At 38.2% G+C, this 21,946-nt stretch overlaps 1 protein-coding gene across 1 annotated transcript in view; it reads left to right on the top strand.

Moving 5' to 3' along the window:
* The window catches only part of tarbp1 (TAR (HIV-1) RNA binding protein 1), a 200,479-nt gene extending 180,974 nt beyond the window's left edge, over nt 1-19,505 (top strand). The window contains exon 30 of the mRNA XM_060831275.1: nt 17,654-19,505. Within this exon, the coding sequence (XP_060687258.1) occupies nt 17,654-17,840 (187 nt within the window). The 3' untranslated portion in view covers nt 17,841-19,505. The remainder of the gene's footprint in view (nt 1-17,653) is intronic.
* Nucleotides 19,506-21,946: the final 2,441 nt, after the last annotated feature.

Raw genomic sequence — 21,946 nt, 5'->3', positions numbered from 1 at the left:
TCTGCAGCTAAACAAGTTTTAAACCATCTTCATTTGGACTTTAAATGAAAAAGGTGGTGGTGTGCATTACTGTTCTACGGTTGAGTTTATCTTCCAATTAATAATTTATGACCATTGGAAAAATTACACTAATGGGACCTTTTTAAGTATTTACTTCCTGCACCTGGGAATTTTGTTAACTGCTTTGGTTGCTATGGCTTGCAAGTGAAATGCTGACAAAATTTAGAGTGAGACATTAACAGCAAAATCAGTGTTCTAGGTAGTGATATTTAGGGGAAATATTATAACTCTCATTGCAGGAACACCTAGATTGTTGGCATGTGATATTTTTGAATTGATAGTGGTACTTGGGAGTTCATGCCTTCAGTTCTGAATGAAGAAGAATTAGATAAAGAAACATGGTCTGCATCATCAGCATCCACATATAACAGCCACAACACATCACCTGCCGTGCCATCTTTATTATGTTATTAAATTTATTTCTCTTAGTGGAGTTTTTTAAATTATGCATTAACTACTAATACATTTTACTGCTGGTAATAAGCCAATCAATCACTTACCTTCTTTACTGTTGCATCATGCTTTAATTCAGTTTGGAATTATCTGAACCTTTTGACCAGCTGCACTGGCTGTTCAAGCTCTCACTGTTAAGTGGTTACCATCTATTATAGGAAACCATATATAGATTTTCTACATCTGCTGGATACTGAAAAAGATATAAAATGGAGAACGTCTTTATCCTCTGCACCACATGAACCAAATTCCCCAACTACACCCTCTTATCTCATGTCTCATTCAAGCCTAGCCTTCTGTCTGTTCGTTCTCATACTCCATTTTGTGTCATGCAATAGAATTTATTTTTAAAATTTCTTTATGTATGATAAATTGAACCACATCTAAATTTAAGGCTGAAAACCATAAGTTGTTATTGACATTCTTGGCAGCCTTTAACGTGTACTAAGCTTTTGTTCAGAAATTGCATGTGTAAATCTTATTGACTCAGTTTCATCTTTCTTTGTCTTCACTGAGATAGTGTGTGTATTTATCTTTTTGTACATACTGGAAAATACTACTCAGCAGTGGCAGTTGTATCTTGAGAAATTGAGAGTGGGCCATTAATCCCTTCAAGTCATTACTTTATTATAATTTTCTGATCCTCACCACTGAACTAATTACAGTGTATAATACCATTGATTCATAGAGTAAATAATCTATGATTTTAGTTGGAACCCGTTTTGGTAAAGTGATATTGGTTAGGTTTGTATATTAACATTGTAGTCACAAAAATTAGTTGAAGAAGACTCAATTAAATCATCATAAAGTTATTAATTTTATTAAAATAAATTATAGATGGTGGTAGCACTTTTTTGTGCATATATGTTAGTCTGTGACCCTGCTATTGTTTTAAAAATTAGGTTGACCACTAATCTTAAATTTTACCAGAAGTTTTCACTTTTGTTTATAAAAATGGAACATCAAGTTGTTACATAAAAGCAGTGGTTGTAACACAAGAAGGAAGCCATTCATCCCATCATGTCTGTTACAGAGCACTGTGAGAATCACTTAGCTAGTTCAACTACCCTCCCAACTTCTAGCACAGCCCAACAAGTGAGTGATCTTGGTTTCTATCTGCAGATCTAGTAGTAAGTATTTTTGCGCAGTTGGTAATGATTCTGCATTAAAGTTGTAAACAAAGTCAACAATTTGCAAACATATAAATTAGAAGCAGGCTGTTCCACCATGAATAAGATCATGGCTAATCTCTCGAATCTCCACTTTCCAGCTCAAACTTGTTATGAAAAGAGTATATTTACCAATTTTTGCAGACTTGAGTTTGAAAGACTGTAGTACCTGGATTTTTTCTAAGAGGTTAATGAGGGGACTTAAGGACCTTTTTGAAAATGGCATTTTATTTGGTAGTCACAGATTACGTACTAACAGGACATCATCTACCTGGGTTTATGATTGTCAGGTTTCACTGCATTTGGAGATTGTTTGGAGTTCCTGCCAAAGGAAAAGAGCTGCCTAACTGAGCTGTCATGTTTTTGGAAAAGTCTTTGTTGAGATTCCAGTATGAAACCTGATTGTCCCCTTAAAAAATATCCAGAAGCATTCTTGATTCTTCTGCAAAAAGCTATGTTAGCAAAGATCAGCTAAAAAGTAGAGAAATCCTAGATACATGTAAGAATAATAGGGTTGTAATAGTTGGGCATTTTAATTTTCCGAACATTGACTGGGACTTCTATAGTGTAAAAGGCTTGGATGGTAAGAAATTTGTTAGAAATATTGAAGATAATTTTCTTTATCAATATGTAAATACACCTACTAGAACAGGAGCAAAACTTGACCTTCTCTTAGGAAATAAGGAAGGGCAAGTGACTGAAGTTTTACAGGGAACATTTCGGGACTAGTGATCATAATAGTTTTAAAATAGTTATGGAAAAGGATAGACCTGATGTTAGAGTTCTAAATTGGAGGAATGTCAATTTTGATGGTATTGTGCAAGGACTTTCAAAAGTTGATTGGGGCAGATATTTGCAGGTAAGGGATCGAGTAAAAAATGAGGTCTGCAGATGCTGGAGATCACAGCTGAAAATGTGTTGCTGGTCAAAGCACAGCAGGCCAGGCAGCATCTCAGGAATAGGGAATTCGACGTTTCGAGCATAAGCCCTTCATCAGGAATGAGCCCTCCTGATGAAGGGCTTATGCTCGAAACGTCGAATTCCCTATTCCTGAGATGCTGCCTGGCCTGCTGTGCTTTGACCAGCAACACATTTTCAGCAGGTAAGGGATCAATTGGCAAGTGGGAGACTCTACAAAGTGTGAGAATGAGAGGTCACAGGCATTATGTTCCTGTTAGAGTGAAGGATAAGGTCGGTAAGAGTTGAGAACAATGGATGAATAAGGTTATTGAGGTTCTGATTAAAAATAAGGAGGGGTCATCTTAGAGATAGACAACTTGGATCAAATGAATCTCTAGAAATTAGCTTGAAGATAGGAGGCAGAGTGTGGTCGTGGAGGTTTGTTTTTTGGACTGGATGGTTATGATCAGCAGTGTTCCACAGGGATTGGTGCTGGGCCCATTGTTGTTTGTCATTTTTATTAGCGATTTGGATGAGAACTTAGGAGGCGTGGTTAGTAATTTTGCGGATGACACCAAAATCGATGGTATAGTGGACAGTGAAAAAAGTTAACTATGATTGCAAAGAGATCTTGAGCAATTGGGTCAGTGGGCTGAGGAGTGGCAGATGGAATTTAATTTGGATAAATATGATGTGTTGCATTTTGGTGAAACAAACAAAAGACAGGACTTATACAATTAATGGTAGGGCCCTGGGTAGTGCTGTTGGACAGAGAAATCTTGGCAGGGTGGGGGGGAAGTTCAGGTACATAATTCTTTGAAATTTATGTCACATGTAAACAGGTTGGTTAAGAAGGCATTTAGCAGACTTGCCTTCATTGCTCAGACCATTGGACATAGGAGTTTGTATGTCATGTTAAGGTTGTACAGGTCATTGGTGAGGACACGTCTGGAGTACGATGTACAGTTCTGATTACCTTCCTGCAGTAAGGATATTATTAAATTGGAGAAGGTTCAGAAAAGACTTACCAGGATGATTCCAGAAATGGAAGGTTTCGTTTTAAAGATAGTTTGGGACATTTTTTCCACTAGAGTGTAGGAGGTTGAGGGGTGACCTTATGGAGTTTATAAAATCATGAAGGGCATAGATAATGTGAATAGAAGGAGTCTTTTCCCTTGAGTAGGGAGTTCAAAACTAGAAGGCATATTTTTAAGGTGAGAGAAGAAAAATTTAAAAAGGACATGAGGGGCAACTTTTTTTTTACAGATAGTGGTTTGTGTGTAGATTGAACTGTCAGAGAAAGTGGTGGATACAGTTAGAGTTTCAACGTTTAAAATACGTCTGGGTAAGTACATGAATAGGAAGAGTTTGGAGGGATATTAGCCAAACTCAAGCAAGTGGGACAAGTTTGGTTTGGGAACGTGGTCAACATGGATGAATTGGACCGAAGGGTCTGTTTCCATGCTATATGACTCTGACTAGCTATACTCTCCTGGTTTACTAATGTACCTGCTGTACTGACACTAACATCATAGGCTGTTATCTTATTCAGTAACCTTATGTGCAGTAACTTATTGGCTACCTGTTGGAAATCCAAATATAAATATGCAGGTGCAGCAGGTGGTAAAGAAGGCAAATGGTATGTTAGCCTTCGTAGTGAGTACAGGAGCAGGGATGTGTTGTTGTCGTTACATAGGGCCTTGGTGAGGCCACACCTAGAACATTGTGTGCAATTTTATTCTCCTTTTCTGAGAAAGGATGATCTTGCTTTCGAGGGAGTGCAGCGATTTGCCAGGCTGATTCTGGGGATGGTGGGACTGACAAACGAGGAGGGAGATTGACTAGATTAAGATTGTTTTCACTGGGGTTCAGACGAACGAGTGGGAATCCAATAGAGACTTATAAATTTCTAATAGGACTAGACAGGGTAGATCCAGGGAGGATGTTCCCAATGATGGGTGTATCCAGAACCAGGAGTCACAGTCTGAGGATTCAGTGTACACCATTTAGGATGGAAACGAGGAGATATTTCTTCACCCAAAGAGTGATGAGCCTGTGGAATTCAATACCACAGGAAGTAGTTGATGCCAAAACATTGGTCGCATTCACAAGACTGCCTGGTATAGCATTTGGGCTGAATGGGATCAAAGGTTATGGGGGAAAGCAGGATTAGGTCATTGAGTTGGACGATTGGCCATGATCGTGATGAATGGTGGAGAAGCCTTGAAGGGCTGAATTGCCTCCTCCTCCTCCTTTTTCTCCTATCTTCTATGATTTCTATATTTTCTATTATATCCACTGATTCCCCATTATCTGTTAGGCTTGTTATCTGCTCAAAGAACTGGAATAAATGAAAACAGGAATCTGTGGATGCTGGAAATTTGAAACAAATAACAGAAATTTATTCTGTCCATAGATGCTGCTAGACTTGCTGAGTTTCTCCAGCAATTTCAGTGACTGTAATAAATTAGTCAGGCTTGATTTCCCCATGCTGACTGTGCTTAACTTTAATTTGACTGGAACAGCTCCCTTCTACCCCAAAATGGTGCCTGTGCCCCAGAAACTGAAGCCCATTGCTTTTGCAACAATCAGTGTTGATTGTTAGAGCTATTAACTCCCCTGCTCCAAGACCCTCCCCAATCCTAAGGAGATATCTTTAACTCTGGCGCCAGGCAGCCAACACAATCTTCTGGACTTGTACTCATGACTGCAGAGAAAGAAGCTGTCCCCATAATTGTATCGTCCCTTATTATTGCTATGTTCCTCACCCCACCTAAATGGCTTCCTGTACCATGTGATTAATTCACTCGTCATCCTCAGAGCCCTGAAACTCATCCAAACAGCTTGCACAAACCATGCAACTGTTACCTTAAAAGTTTGTTTGGCTCACCCCAAGAGTGTTTTTGTCTGGATGGCTCAGACATGCTGAAGATCTTAGTGACAGAGGCAAGTGGATCCTCCCCAGTTTGAACTTTCAAAGGTTGGAACAAGACCGGCAAGGTGGCGGTGTAGAACCCGCCCGCCTCTGAAGATTCTCAAGATGAAACTTCTAAAGGATCTGTGTGGTTCTTCTTCTGCCTCCTTGTGAGTAAGGGATCTCTTGAGAGCACTCCAAGTTCCATCTCACCCATGTCTTCAGTCCTGAGGACCAATGGTTGGGGTGATGGAGTGCAGACGTGTGAGCGTACCCAGTAGACTCTGAATATAATCCTCCAAGGCAGCCACTAACCTGTCCATGGAGGCAGCCAGATAGTTGTATACTTGAGGTAACTAGATCCCCATAGAGTAGCTGCACTCCTGTAGCTTCTGAGCTATGAGGGCCATTAGCTTCCATATACTTGTCTGTTGCTCCTGTCCCTCCTTGTGTGTTTGGATGAAGTCCTTGATTACCGACCCTACTGGATGCTCTCCTGCCTGGGCCTGAGCAAGTACTTGATCTCCGGGAGTGGCCTGAGACATTTCTCTTGGCCAGCCGTGAAGCTGTCACACTGAAGTGCTACCCAGCTTGTGCTCTCAAACTTCCTAATCACCATGTTTCCACCATGGTGTCAATATCTGAGGTAGCAGGCAATACAGGAGGTAGCCTTGCTGATGCTTCCTTTTAATATTTATGAATAGAAGTTATGTCAATCATGTATAAATTTATGACCTGTAAAATTAATTCTCATCCAGAAATTATCAATGCTATTTATGTACCAAGTAATTAATAACTTGGTAATCTAAATGGATCAGCAAGTGAGACCAGGCATTAGTAATTTTAGCACTTGCATTATGTTTTATGGAATTGTAAACAACTTTGCATTTAGTGGAGTCACAGTATTTATTTTAAAACCAGCCTCATCAACAAAGTTATCTCATGTCACCTTTTCCCCTTGTGTTAATCACTGCTGAAAATAGTAAATTGTATTGGAGTGCTTTGAGACTGTGCCTTAACAGAACACTTCAATCAAAATGTAAGCATTATCTTCATTACTCACTTATGATAATGCAATTAGCATATTTGTAATGGGTATCCTCTGGGATGCTGTAATTTATTGTACATTACCTTAGTTACTCACATGCTATGCTGAAGTGATCACAAAGATGTTTGTTCCTTGCTGGGGTACTGTTCCATAGACATTATTCACTCTGCAGTACCTCTCACAACTGGCTCAGCATTACAAGGGCAAAATACTGCAGATGCTAGAAATCTGAAATGGGGAATGAGAAAGGAAGTACTCAGCTGCAGTGTTCCCTCTAAGCTGCCTATTCACACAACCAAGGAATATTCTAGAGGATACCATGCAAGCTGCTTGCAAGTTATCTCCTTTAAAGGTTACATCACCTAGGAGGTCAGGCAGCATCTGTGGAGAGAGAACCGCATATAATATTGCAAGTCAACATTACAGTGAAAGGTCAGTGTTTTAATCCAGGTATTAGTCAGGAATAAATAGTCTAATCCATTGTGGAAGCAACAAGTGAAGCTCATCTATATACATGTACATGTTTCTAACAGGGCTATACAAAAATACTGAGATACAACCAAAGCCTGCCTTATTTTCTTCTACTATTGAGGCCAATTGGGAAGCTGCTACCATTCAGCTGCCATGATCAGCAAACTGGGCACAATAGAGCCATTAGAATTTCCTAATTCATGTTGTTTGGTTATGCAGTTCCTTAAACAGCTTAAAACATCAAGGGAGTTTAAAAGCAGTCAATTGTTCAACCGTTACTCTGATAAGTCTATTTTCTTGGTGCACACGACTGGTTTTGTCAATTCAGTTTTCAACTAATGAGTCTGATTTATGATAATAAGCTTCACCTTCATCAATTGTTAGTTACAGTTTTATCGTTAACAGTTGTTTTCAGAATTACAGTGTACTCCTAATAGATTGCATTTCAGAAAATTTCCAAGAAGTAACAGAATTAACAATGGGAATTAAGTATGAAAACAAATTTGAATGGCAAACTAAGTTGATTTGGGCGACTTTGAATTGAAGGTATCTTTTAGTAATTCATACTTAAGATATTACAAGGAATCTTGATCTCACAAGGAATTAAGGGCTACGGGGAGAGTGCGGGAAGTGGAGTTGAAATGTACATCAGCCATGATTAAATGGTGGAGTGGACTTAATGAGCCGAATGGCCTTACTTCCACTCCTATGTCTTATGGTCTTATGCCATTTTTTTGTGTGTAACCAGCGAGAGAATTTTATCAAAGTACTGAAAAAGACAAGATTTAAGAACTTTGATTTTTTTTATATGTTTGCTGTTCATTTACAATTAATTTTGTAAAATTATTTTTTTTGTGACAGAGAAAGTCACTTCTAGGTGCTATACGAAAGATTTCCTTAATTCTGTTGCTCCCTGGATGGTTCCATGGGTTTACTTAGTCACACTGTTCAAGAGAATTGCTGTACCTTGCATGGAAAACTTCAAAGTTGATTTTTATATCTGCTGAATTTGTTTGACCTCCATCATGATGTGTGTTAATATGTTACAGTTGACCTGGTCATCTTTTTGGGTTAGCAAAGGAAAAGATCAGCTGTGTTTCCCATTTCTTATTCATATCTGGTGACGGCCGGCACATTGACTCATAAACATTGATCTGTTATCCTTTTACATGAGGTATGTGGAAAATTCCAGGTTATTGCCAAGAAAGGGGGTCAATGTTTACATGAGATTGACTATTATTCGAGTATGCACAGTAGTTTTCCAAAGAATCCATACAGTGTGGAAATAGGCCAGTTAGTCCAAGCCTCCGAAGAGGATCCCTACCAGATCCATTCCCCTACCTGATCCCTGTAACCCTGCATTTCCCATGGCAAATCCACCTAACTTGCACAACTTTGAACTGTGGGAGGAAACTGAAAAACCCATGAAGACACTGGGAGAACTCAGTCGCCTGAGGGTGGAATCAAACTTGGGTCTCTGACGCTGTGGGGCAGCAGTGCTAAACATTGAGCCACCATGCCACCCACAACTTTCTCAAGCTATTGTCCAGTGTAGATGTTTGAGTGTGAATGCCAAAGAGTGAACTGTAGTTCAATGAAGATGTAGAGAAAATCAGCCAAAAACGAAACATATTCACCTCGAAGGCTTGGAAGTGCTTTAGTATTCAACTGTTTCAAAACATTTGAGAGGTTTTTTTAAAAATTACTTGCATTACTTGTTTCTCAGTTTTAATTTTCATTAGCTCAGTTATTGGGAACATTGCTATATCTTGTCAGGGCAGGTGTACATTATACAGTAAATGTGCACAGTACGTTTGTACCTTGTAGACCAATGTATTCAATTTGCAAGCAAATACAGGGGTAGAGTTCAACAATCAAAATAAAAATTAACTTGTTTTATAAAATGAAGAGTTCTGAAGTAAATCACCATGTAGTGTTGTTAAAGCAAGCTATGTATTTGGTTGGAAGAGCAACTCATTGTTTCCAGAGAGAGAGAGGGACTGAGAAAAACAAGAAAGAGTGGTACGTAGAAATGTTCTGCCAAAAGAGCTTTGAAAAATTCACCATAATTACCACTTATAATGTAATATTATCAGAGTATAGAAATTTACACCAAAGATAGAAAGTCATGCACCACTGTATCAGTGTTTGCGCTTTATCAGAGTAATCCTAAATTAAATCCACTATTCTGCTTTCTCTTCATATGTGTATGAAGGTATATTCTTCCCTTTTCAAATGTTTGTCTTCTTTTCTAAAATGATGGTATCTGCTTCAATGGTAAATGTACCTATGGTATCTACCAATTGCTAAAACAATAGAGTCTAAAAGTGGAAAGTGTTGTTGCAGTTGTATACAGCATAAATGAGACCATACCTGGAATATTGTGAGCAGTTTGGTCCCCTTACTAGAGGGGGATGTAGTTGCATTGGCGGCAATTCAGGGGAAGTTCACTAAATTGACTCCAGAGATGAGCAGCGTGTCCTATAAAAAGAAATTGAGAAGTTTCGAACTAAAGTTTCTGGAGAAATAAGATCTAATTGAAGTGTAGGTGATGTTCAAAGGGATTGACAAAGTAGACGCAGGGCAGATGTTTCCCCTTGTGGAGCAATCTAGAACAAGAGATCACACTTAGGAGAAAGGGTAGCAGATTTTAAAATAGATGAGGAGGAATTACTTTTCTCATGGGGTTGTGAAATTGCAGAATTCACTAATATAGAATGTGGTGGATCCTGGGACATTGAATAAGTTGTAGAAGAAGATCAACAGATATTTAATTAGCAATGGGTTTGAGGGTTATGGAGAATGAGCAGGAAAGTGGAGTTGAGGCCAAGATGAGATCAGCCACAATCCTAATGAATGGTAGCGTACGCTCAAGGGGCTGAATTGTCTGCTCTTGCTTCTTGTTCTTATGGTAAATTATACTTTGATGGAATGCCCTCTTGCTTTTGGGAATTTTACCTAACCTCTCTTTTTGTCATCTATTTAAGTTGCCAAACCTTCAGCAACCAGCATGAATAGTCTTCCCCTACTAAATTTTTTTTTAAAGCTTATTACAAAGTTTTTAAAATTCTGATTGCATTTCCTTTCAACCTCCCCTGCCAATTCTCTTCTGTTAGCTGTGGTTTCACATCTTAAGCATCCTCCTGGTGAATCTATGGTGTATGGTCTCTCTGTTTTTAATGCCATTTCTATAATAAGAATGTTAAAATTGAGCATGTAACCATCCCCTGTGTAATCTCGTCACAAGCAGCTGCATGGCATGCTCCTATTTAAAAATGTGTATAATCACTTGTACAATGGTGCATTGCATATTTCTCATTTTCTATCAGTTATGGCACTCTAAGTGTCTATATTTTGAGTATTTCTCTTGTTTGGGAGTGTGTAATTAGCTATTGAGCGATTAGGAACAGTTACTGTATGGTACACCAGTTAGACTTAACATGCAGGAAACTGTCTTTTTGTTTTTGCTTGAATTCTCCTATTCCTTTTTCTGATGGAGTTTATTCGCGCCTTCCCTGTGGAGCCCTATTAACGAGACATATTATGAGCCATATTTTAATTTATTTTCCTTCTGTTGAGTAGAAATCTTACAATTCATACATTTTAGGAAGAGCAATTGCAGTATTTCATGTGGTGGACATAATAATTTTTGTCTCTAGCAGTTCTATTGAGAAACCAAGGAGGTCACTGCTTATAGAACATGATACTACTACAGGGAAGTTGACAATGAAAACAAAAAGTGCTTAAGAGACTCAGCAGGTCTGGAGAGAAGCAGAACATTTCAAGTCAAGTATGACTTTTGTTCAGAGCTAAGTACTAACAATCCTGTATGGGGTAAGGGATGTTTAAAAGCTTGAATCAGTTGGTAGAAACTGGGGTAGATTCAAACCAATTCCTAGGTTTCTCAAACCAGGAGTGCAGAAAATGTACATACGCCTTACTCAACATGTGGAGAGGAGGGAAGAAAGTCTGTGACTGTGATGGAATGGTAAATAGAGTGGGGTAGGAAATGTTGTTCGAGGGAAAGGTAAAAGGAGGGACCACTTCCACTTTTACCCTGAACCATTATTTGCTATTGCTTTCTTTTTGTGTTACTACCAGTGTATCTGTCACAATTTTGGCAACATTGAAGCTGATGCAGCTTAGAGGATTTTACATTGCAGGAACAAGGTGATTGGACTCTTTCCAGTTAAGAGCTGAGGGGCTAATACTCCACAGAAGCTTTAGTGAAAAAAAATCTGACCATAACTGACAGATCCATGTGTGTTGCATGAAAACTAGCACATTTATTTCAAAATGGTTTTGGGTGAAATCTACCAGGAAAACGGGGAGTATGAAGCAAAATCCTTTCTGTCCCATAGTTGGCTACCATGCTTCAATTTGATTCCTTATCTTAGGAATTGCATCATTTTATAAGCATAGTCAAGTGCTGTATAAGTCAATAGCTCTTAACCTTGTGGTGGCTGAATAAGTCTTATATCTCTGTATCATCTCATGAGTTAAGCAGATGGTGTATGTTACAGAACTGATGCAACCATGCAACTGATAAACGTCAGAGTTTTGAACAAATATTTTATGAAACAAACAGCAAGTTTACCGAGGAATCAACAAATTCAGTATTCTCATAATGCATCAATAGCATGTCTTGGAAAAAGAAACTGACTAGGATCAAAAGTTTAAGTTAACCTCATACAAAAGCAAAATACTGCAGATTCTGGAAATCTGAAATAACACAAAATGCTGCAAAAGCTCAGCAGGTTAGGCAAAATCTGAAGAGAGGCAGAGTCAGTCTTTCTAAGGGAGTAGAATATTAGTTCAGAAAAGGAAGCCATTAATGGTATGTAGAAGTTCCTTGCATTTGATAAATCAGTGTTATACATTAGGTTAATTTAAAAGTGTAGGGCAAGTCTTTGATTAATATGTTACAATAAATCAAAGGTTTTGAGTTACATCAAATAAGCTCAGTTTTAAGCTGAGAACTTCTATGATATATCTGAATTTCTGATTATATGTAAGGGATAAAACTGAACGAAGTATTACACCTTTTCTGCAGGAAATATCAATATCGTCACAAATTCCAAATTATTTCCAACACAACTGTAGAAAATTACCTATGTCTATTTTAAACCAAGTCTGAACTAGATATATTTTAGATGTTGTACTTTGTGATTAGCAAAATGCAATGGTCCCAGCAAAGATTTACGGAAGTTACACATGCAATTCATGGTGTACGAATGTGCAGCTTTGTTGGTGTTATCAAGTTGCTGTTCTATTGTTCCTCTGTGAACCACCATGGAATGTTTCTCTACATTAAATGAGCTGTATGAATGGAAGTATTTGTGCTGTGCCATGGAATAGTGAGACATTTGATTTGCCTGCAATTCATAATAAGCCTGATGGTATTGAATTCCTGGTCTCAAATGATCCTGGTAGGGAGAAATGTCTCCAAGGAAAGGCGAAAACATCACTATTGTCTTGCCTGTCTGTTCTGACACACCTCCTACTGGTGGGTTATCTAATTGTATCGGAGTTTGGAAAAGATGGATGAGAAGTAGGTGGAAGTAATAAAAGGGTTAGTTTCTTTAAGCATATTGTTCCAAAAAGCTGCTTTGAATTTCTGCCATTCAGTAGCCTCTGCCACCTGATCTCTGCCCATTTGTTACAGTCAAAGACATTTACTGCATAAACTGACCGAGGCATGATTTTGAAGTCTGTGCGAAAGGAGAATGGTACAGACATTGCTAATTTAACACACTAAACAGTTGGAGCAGATTTTCATAGATGGTATCCAAAGATGATGATGATTTAGTGTCTCTAGCATGAAAGTGCTACTTATTGGTTTCGGTGTTTAGTCATAGTCATACAGCACGGAAACGGAAACTTTGGTCCAGCCATTCCATTCTGACCATAATCCCAAATTAAACCAGTCCTATCTGCCTGCACTTGACCCATATCACTCCAAATTCTTTAATGATTTCACTAATCAAGCCTGAGAGACCATTCTATATAGTACTCTTGCAATATGAAGATCTCCATGATTTGTCTTGAAATTTTCTTTCAATAATTTGAGCCTGATTCACCTGCCTTAGTGTTTAATGCAATGTTTTGCATTTACTTTTTCTGTATGGTTATATTAGCTGCTATATTGAATATTCTGAGTACTGCAATTGACTCTTATCAGCTGAGAAGATAAACACCACAAAATAAAACAGCAGCAAAGTTCAGCTGCAAGTGACTACATAGCAGTTGCATGTTACTGACTGTGAAAAGCATTAATTTAATTGTGTGAATGGAACACCTTAAAGCATTATGCTGACAGGACTAGTTATATTGTATTTTCCAAAACAATTTTCACAGAAGTAAGATTATTTGATCTGAATCCAAAAGTTGTTGTAACCCAGGTTAGTGGTGCTCCTTTCATTAATGGAATGCAATCGGTATGTTGTAAGTGAGCTGGAATTGTACCAGGGTAGAAAAAGAAGTGAATTTATCAATGGTGTATCTGCTACCCATGTGATAGTGTTGTTCATCTTGTATCACTCCAGCACTGGTTTATTACCTTTTGGGAGCCCTCTTGTATTATTGTTTCCACTAAAGCATTTATCACTATACCAATGGTTTAACAGAAAATAAAAGTCACTTTAATGCCATTCATTCGTCCAGAGGGGGCTCCATTGCAGAATTGAACTGAACAAGATTTCATCAGAAGAATTGCTTCTGCTCATTTTGTTTAATAACCCCAGTAATTTTTCATTTATGCTGAGGCCAGGTGTTTTAATTACATTTATAGGTTTTGACATCATATTTTCTTTTGATTTTTTTCTTAATTATCTTGACACTACTGACTTATATCAGTATTGCGATAACGTTTATACGGGTATTTAATTACTATTGCCAAATAAATGGGCCATTGCCCATAGTCCCACATGATCTATGTAAATGAATGAATTGGTTTCCTGAAAAATTTAACAAATGTTTTGTGACCATTCTGCTGCAGCCTGGTGTTAATTGGACATTAATTGTGTTTAATTATATGCAGGCGGTGATAATTAACCAGGGATTCACTCGAGTACCAATTTTTGAGAATTTATATGCTGTGTGCTATTTTGTCATAATGATAAGGGCTCTTGTGCTGTGTTGGTAGTGTTCTTTCCTTTGGGCTGGAAGATCTGGGTTCAGGTCCCATCTGTTCCAGAGGTATGTCATAAAATCCCTGAACAGATCGATTCAAAAAATACCTTGAGTACTAATTTAAAATAGACATGGACCAAAATTAATTTTTGGATTAAAAAAGTCTTACATTTAGCCCTTTTCATGACCACTGGATATCTGGAAAGGCTGCACAGCCTATACTTTTGAAATGTAGGGATTGCTGTATGCGTGTAATATGTGTAAGTAAATTATGAAAATGTGTGCAGATTTTTGGTTGTAGTTCTGTGCTTTCCGGCACGGTGGCTGAGTAGTTAGTACTGCTGTCTCACAGCGCCAGGGACCCGGGTTCAGTTTCGGCTTCACACAGCGTGTGGAGTTTGCACGTTCTCCCTGTGTCTGCGTGGGCTTCCTCCGGGAGCTCCGGTTTCCTCCCACAGTCCAAAGATGTGCAGGTTAGGTGGATTGCCATGATAAATTGCCCATAGTGTCCAGGGATGTATCAGTTAGGTAGATTAGCCATGGGAAATATTGGTTGCAGGGATAGGATAGGGAGTGAGTCTGGGTGGGATGCTCTTCCTAGAGGTGGTGTGGACTTATTGTGCTGAATGGCCAGTTTCCACTCTGTGTAGGGATTCTTTGAACGTCCTTTCTGGATTAGATTTCCACGTTTGCGGAAATCTTTTTGCACCATGTTGAACTTCATTTGAATGACTTAAAATCTTGTCCAATGATAGTAATGACACTTGAGCTTAACAACATGTTAAACCACCTTTTCATTCTGATTGCTGATGTATTTTGAGGTTTTGCAGACTACAAAACCTTGATGCATATTATGATTTGAGTTTTATGTTAGGTGACTAGTTTTTAACCCTGGGCATGTCCTGAACAGCAAGGAAGAATTCAGTTATGGAAGAAATGCACTAACAATAATTTCCTGCTGATAAATTTACTAGAAACTTCACAATTTTTAGTGTAGTGGTTCATGTGTTTAACTTTTTGTGTGTGCTATATTGACAGCTGTTTGTTTTAAACAGGTTTACATTAAGCTGTAAGACAACAGCAAAATAGTGCAGGTACTAGAAATCTGAAATTCAAACAGCAAGAGCTAAAACATATATGGCAAGTCGATCAGCAGAGAGAGAAAGTAGGTGTTAAAGTTGTCGGTGTGATCTGAAGTATTCAACCTGGAATAACCTCATGTTCTGTTTGACCAACTAAGCTTTTCCAGCCTTTTCTGTTGTTGAACAATTGCATTAACTTAACAGATACCAGAATTTAACATTAATCAATGTGATAAAAATGGTGCAGATCAGAAGTTAAATCCCTTTGTGTTGTGCATTTTTATAAATCTGACTTTATTCCAATGCTTTAAGTTGTTTATAGACTTCCGTGGCAATGTTTGCTCCCAGGATAATGATTCAGCAATCTCTGGGTAAACAGCATTGCTGTATGGAAAACTGGAAAGCTGATTTAAGTGTACGTCATGTACAATGGAAAAAGCAAGAGATTAATTGGGCGGACAACGGAATTTGAGTAACTAGAAAATGAATGCATGTTGTCCGTCTGAAAGCCTTCTATATATATATAAAATTTTATTGACTGTTTCATTTGTCTAACGCAGTTTTCACTAAACCATTGGGGAGTCCATTTTTCACTTTCATCTCTCAGATTTCTAAATTGGCAAAGTAGCAGGCATATAATGCAGATCCTTAGATTGCTTTGCCCTCCGTTAAACTGTACATGCCAGCCTTTACTTATATATTGCACAAAAATATTCTTATTTGCCAGATTGTTTTTGGTGGAGACTTTATGTTCTTCATTTTGCAACCACCTATGTTTAGCATTAGGGATATTGCCAGTGTAATATTCTAAGATGACAGAGTTCTGTTCAAATGACTGTCTTTTTCATTCTTTACGTACACGTGAGAATCTTAGACCATATTTTGCTTTCTCTATTGCTTTCAGTTTGCAGTCTCCATAGAGCCATTGTCAACAGACTTAAACATAGGTCAATCTGTAAATTCATCTCTCTTTGTATCTCTGTGTTTTTAATGTTGGCTAACTAGATCATGATCTAATGTCCAGAACAGTTACAATTTGCATTTGCAAGTTTGTGTGCTCTGCTATTAGAAAGAGCTGAAAATGTGTTGCTGGTTAAAGCACAGCAGGTTAGGCAGCATCCAAGGAACAGGAAATTCGACGTTTCGGAAATATCAAATTTCCTGTTCCTTGGATGCTGCCTAACCTGCTGTGCTTTAACCAGCAACACATTTTCAGCTCTGATCTCCAGCATCTGCAGACCTCATTTTTTTACTGCTATTAGAAAGACCTAGATTTATATAAATCTATTTTGCTTCAGAGCTCATCTGAATGCCCCAAAACATTTTAGTCTTTCTAAAATGTAGGGAACTCAGTAAATGATTTGTACAACATTCAGCAAATTAGCCCAAAAACACCAATGTGATAATGATCAGATAACCTGTTTTAGTGATGTTAGTTAACGGATAAATATGACCTGTACATGTCCTAAGAAAAGGGACAGAAAATTCCTAGGAACAAAAAAAAAACTGTAAATAGTTTTGAAAAGAGCTAACAATTAGATTACTTCCTATGAGACATTGTTACTGTTCCTATTGGTTGAGGCTAGCTCCTTATGACATAACAGGGATTATTCCTACAAAAATGGATTCATCAACTGTGATGATTTCGCTTTAGTAATGCAACTCCCTATGTCAGTTAAACTATAACTCACTTCCACATTGATCTTTATAATTTAAATACTTTTGGGCTAATAGTTGGTGAATTTATAGTAATTTTGGTTTATATATTTTACAATCCATTTCTATAGCAGCATGTTTTCTGTGACCTTTCAAGTCGATAATCTTTCATCAATTGTTATAAGCACACATTGGGTTCACTAATGTCCTGAAGGGAAGGAAATCTGCCATCCCAGTCTGGTCTCGCTGATATGCTATGTGGTTAAATCCTAACTCTGAAATTGCCATTTGCCATCCTGATTTGGAACGGCATTGCCATTCCTATACAGTCACTTGGTCAAAATCCTGGCACTCGCTGAGAGCAGTGTGGATGTACCTACACTATGTGGACTGCAGTGATTCAAAAGGACAGCTCACCATCTCCTGATGATAACGGCTGGCCATTCAACACTGGCCTTGCTAGTGACACTGACAGTTCATGAAAGCATAAATGAAGAAAGTTCCAAGATGAGATAACATTTTAACATTTGAATCAGATATTTGCAAGGAATAAAATATGAAGATTTTCTTTGGGTAGTAAATCTTTCTGTCCTATTTTCAAATGTAATCTCCTTGTTGATCTGCCAAATCAATATTTTAACTCATGATGATGAAGCTGTAAGTTTCCTGTCTTTTGCTTGTAGACATTTATTCTCTCTTTTATATTAATATTTTGAAAAGTCTGCCAGTGTTTTTCCTGAGGTTTACATGTTCGATTTTATTTCTCTAGGAATGAACGAGAGGGAATTCCAGCCAATTTGATCCAGCACCTCGATGTTTGTGTGGAAATCCCCCAACGTGGTATCATCCGGTCACTCAATGTTCATGTTAGTGGAGCCTTGCTCATGTGGGAGTACACACGCCAGCAGATGTTGAAGCAAGGTGTGAGACCACAAACTGGGACTGCACTGAAGTGAGAATTAAAGAGAGAGCTTTTTTCAATGTGGAAGAAATCTACAAATCCTTAGATAATCTGGTGAAAATAAAGTGCTACTGGAAGATATCCTGGACACGATGACCTTATTAAGCAGGGAACTGTCTTGTATATACAAAGCCCAAATTAATTCACTTGTATGATTTTAATGTTTATATTTCAATAATTTTTATTTTCCCCTTGGATAGCAACATTGGAAGAGGAATAAGCCCATTCTATTATTCAGTTACCTCATGGCCCACTACCCCTTTAATTCTCTCATCTAACAAATCTATAAACCTGTATCTCAGTTTTGAACTTCCCTATTGACTTCAAAAGCTCTCTAGTGGTTATTCAAGGTTGTAAGAGTTTTCAGATTTCTACCACTGTTTGTAGGAAAACCCCAGACCTCCTATCAGCAGCTAGAATGTTTCCCCAAAATGAATGTTTTGAGTAATTAAACTAGTGAAACAGAGCGTCTCAATGGCTGCACATATTGTTTTTCAAATCAGCCGTACCATCTTAAATCTGCCACTTATAAATTAAGACAGTGCAAAAGATTGCGATGACCGAGGTAATTGGAAATTTAAGTGTTGCAACAAATTTGTATTTATACATAGTTTTTCTTGAATCTTCCTGAAAAGAGAGGCACCGTACTGAAGATTTTCCTCTGGTATTCAATAGGACAAATACAAGAATGGCAGGTCAGGCAGCATCCAAGGAACAGGAAATTCGACGAAGAAGGACTTATGCCCGAAACGTTGAATCTCCTGTTCCTTGGATGCTGCCTGACCTGCTGTGCTTTTCCAGCAACACATTTTCAGCTCATGCAGAAATGGTGACAACCAAGAAAAATCCTCATTAACTTATGGAGGTGGTGCTCTTTAGGTGGTCTTTAAAAAATGTATTTACAATGCAGATGCAGATCATTTGGCCCAACATGTCTATTCCATTGTTTGTGCTTCACATGAGCCTCTTCCGACTGCTTGCAGGAATCCCCAGTAACACATTAATATGAAACAAAGGAATGTAGATACTGGAAGTCTAAAAGAAAAACAGAAATTGTTGTGGAACTCTTGGCAGCATTTGTGGTTCCTTCAGAAAGGGTCACTGGACTCAAAACATAACCTTGGCTTCTCTCCCCAGATGCACCAGTGACACATTCTTCTTTTCCTTTCTTTCTCATATATTTATGTTCGCTATACCTTCAACACATCTATATCATTCATCTCAACAGCACCTTGTGATGGCAAGTTGTGTGGTCTAACCACACTCTGGCTAAAGAAATCTTTCCTTAATTAGCAATTGGATCTAGTGCTGACCATCTTATATTTCTGGGACCTTGTTGTAGCCTTGCGTACAAGTAGAAATATCTTCCACAGACTTTCTTAATCATACTCTTAATATTTGAGACCTATTGTTAGGTCTCAAAGTATCTAGATCATCATCCTTTAATCACCTCCAGCTCAAGAGAAAAGCCCCAAAGCTTGCTGAATCTTTCCCAATCGGTTACAGTAAAATTCAAGGAATTTTTCATTGCACCTCCTCCATCATCTTAACATCGTTTTTATAATATAGCAATATAAACTACTTTCAAATACCTGCTGCTTTTCAAATCTACACCTCTTGAAATGAATGTTTGTGCTCAATAAACTGTCATTGTTTGAAATTTTGCATTCTTGTATTTGAGTAAAAAGTGAGGTCTGCAGATGCTGGAGATCAGAGCTGAAAATGTGTTGCTGGTTAAAGCACAGCAGGTCAGGCAGCATCCAAGGAACAGGAAATTCGACGTTTCGGGCCAGAGCCCTTCATCAGGAGGGCTCTGGCCCGAAACGTCGAATTTCCTGTTCCTTGGATGCTGCCTGACCTGCTGTGCTTTAACCAGCAACACATTTTCAGCTCTGATCTCCAGCATCTGCAGACCTCACTTTTTACTCTACCATTTCTGCATGGGCATACCAAATATAAAAACTTATAAAGAAAATGGCTTCCTGTGTTTGAAAATGAGTTGGAAGTGCTGGACAAAGTTAAAAATCTCAAAATGCCAGGTTATAGTCCAACAGGTTTATTTGGAAGCACTATATTTCAGAGTGCTGCTCCTTCATCAGGTAATTGTGGAGTATACTGCACAACCACCTGATGAAGGCGCGGCGCTCCGAAAGCTAATGCTTCCAAATAAACCTGCTGGACTATATCCTGGTGTTGTGATTTTTAGCTATGTTTGAACCCCTCTCTAGGTATACCATTTCCAATTAATGACTACAGACTACATTACAAATGTAGTGTTCTGGAGCCATATCTAGGCTAAAGAGTTCAATGGGTCACTGTATAAACTTCACTGAATGGAAGACCAAATCTGTAGATACTGCCAATAATTATTGATAACTATTTGATTATTTTAGAAAAAGTCCTCAGGGCATTGAGTAGCACAGTGGGTTAACACTCATTGTTTTCAACTTCTTGGACCTAGCTTTGACTGTAGTCCAGGTAGACATGATGAAAATCCATTACTGGAAGATGAAATAAGTTTGGAACGATCTCAAATTCCAAGAGTACAAGAATATCACTTAAATTGACTGCCTGACTCAACAGAGGGTATGGCATTGGCTGCTGTAAGGTCCATAAAGGACTGTGTCTCCATTATACAGACATATTGGTGATGTAGAGTGGTGTCACTCAAACTATGTAAGCACACAGCAAGGAAATGAGGAAGCCTCCGTCAACCACTGTGGCTGGAAATTAAATCCAAGCCGTTATGTCATTCTGTATCACACTCTATCTATCTGCGCCGTGTAGCCTTTGGTTAGGGTATGAAATGATAAATGTCTTGCACAACAGCAGGCTGCTCATTTGGAGCTTGGGGTTAAGGCAATTTAAGATGAACTTGAATGAGATTTAATCATGTCTGTTTTAGAGTGCTTGATCTTGGTGCTTAAAGGTAAAACTGCTTGTTGTTTTCCAGCCTGAACCTCTCATTTCAAGCATGGGCAGAAAATAATTGAGAGTAAAAAATATGATACTTCTTGTTTTAAGATCCAAGCTTTGGAATTTTATTAAGGTCTCAGAATTCAAAACTGATCTCTTTCATAATTGCTTTAGAGTTTTTTTTAATTAGTTGAGGTTTATTTAATTATGAGTCATAGTCATTACAGCAGGAGGAGGAGGAGGTTGTTGAGCCCAAACTGGAAATGAGAATGGACACATTTGATATTGTGTATGATGTTAAAATAAGTAACTGTAGTTTGAAATTGCATTTTATTGTATTTTGTATGTTTTTGTTTTGGACAGAATCTTCCATGTTCTACAGTTTGTGCAGAAATATTCATTGAGGATTCAGTGTGAAATTTTAAAATATTTTTCATGAACTGATTTGAATTTTTAAAACCTAACCACCATAGTTTTATATTTTTAATGGTTTTACACATGCAGACTTGTATATATAATTTTTCACAATAAATTAATGTTGCTTTAATGACCACTTTTTGACTTCCATTGCTGTGCCACAGGGGATCAGGTCTCTGGGGTGTATATTGACCTTGGGTGAAATAGATTTGATTGCTATTAACTCAGGTTTATAGTGTGTCTACATCACTGTGTGAAGTCAAATGCTGTGTGAAGTCTTCCCAGGTACTGAACGAGGTGGGCGGTGGCATGCAAGTTGGGAAAATTGAGGCGTTTCTTCATCTTGCAAGCAAGAAATCCCAATTTCCAAACAAATGTTGTAGTATCTGTCTTTACATGTATGCATGTCTCATTACTTGTTAGTCTTAGCTCACTTAAGTTCAGCTTCCCATTCTCCCACCTGCTGGATAGAAACTAGAGGCTAAGAATTCCTGATGTGAAGGAGCAGGTACCTGGGGACTCCAGCTTTTGCTTGCTCTTCCACACTTCCACCTTGGCTAGCAATCTCCAACATCTCAGGGCACATTCCATTGGCAATAACTGCCTGCACCCTTCTCTACATGTATGTTGGCATTGGACATGTACCAGCCTCATGGCACATAACTGATTCCCTTAAGATGCAGTTTTTTTTCCAGTTCAATACTGCACTTTGGAGCAGATTGGCGTCTTTTGTTATAATACTGCTACCAGGATATAGGGATAGGTTCC

The sequence above is a fragment of the Hemiscyllium ocellatum genome, chromosome 10, assembly GCF_020745735.1.
Source record: "Hemiscyllium ocellatum isolate sHemOce1 chromosome 10, sHemOce1.pat.X.cur, whole genome shotgun sequence".
Taxonomy (NCBI): Eukaryota; Metazoa; Chordata; class Chondrichthyes; order Orectolobiformes; family Hemiscylliidae; genus Hemiscyllium; species Hemiscyllium ocellatum.
Note: the sequence above shows the minus strand (reverse complement) of the source record. Positions and strands in the feature narration are given on the sequence as shown.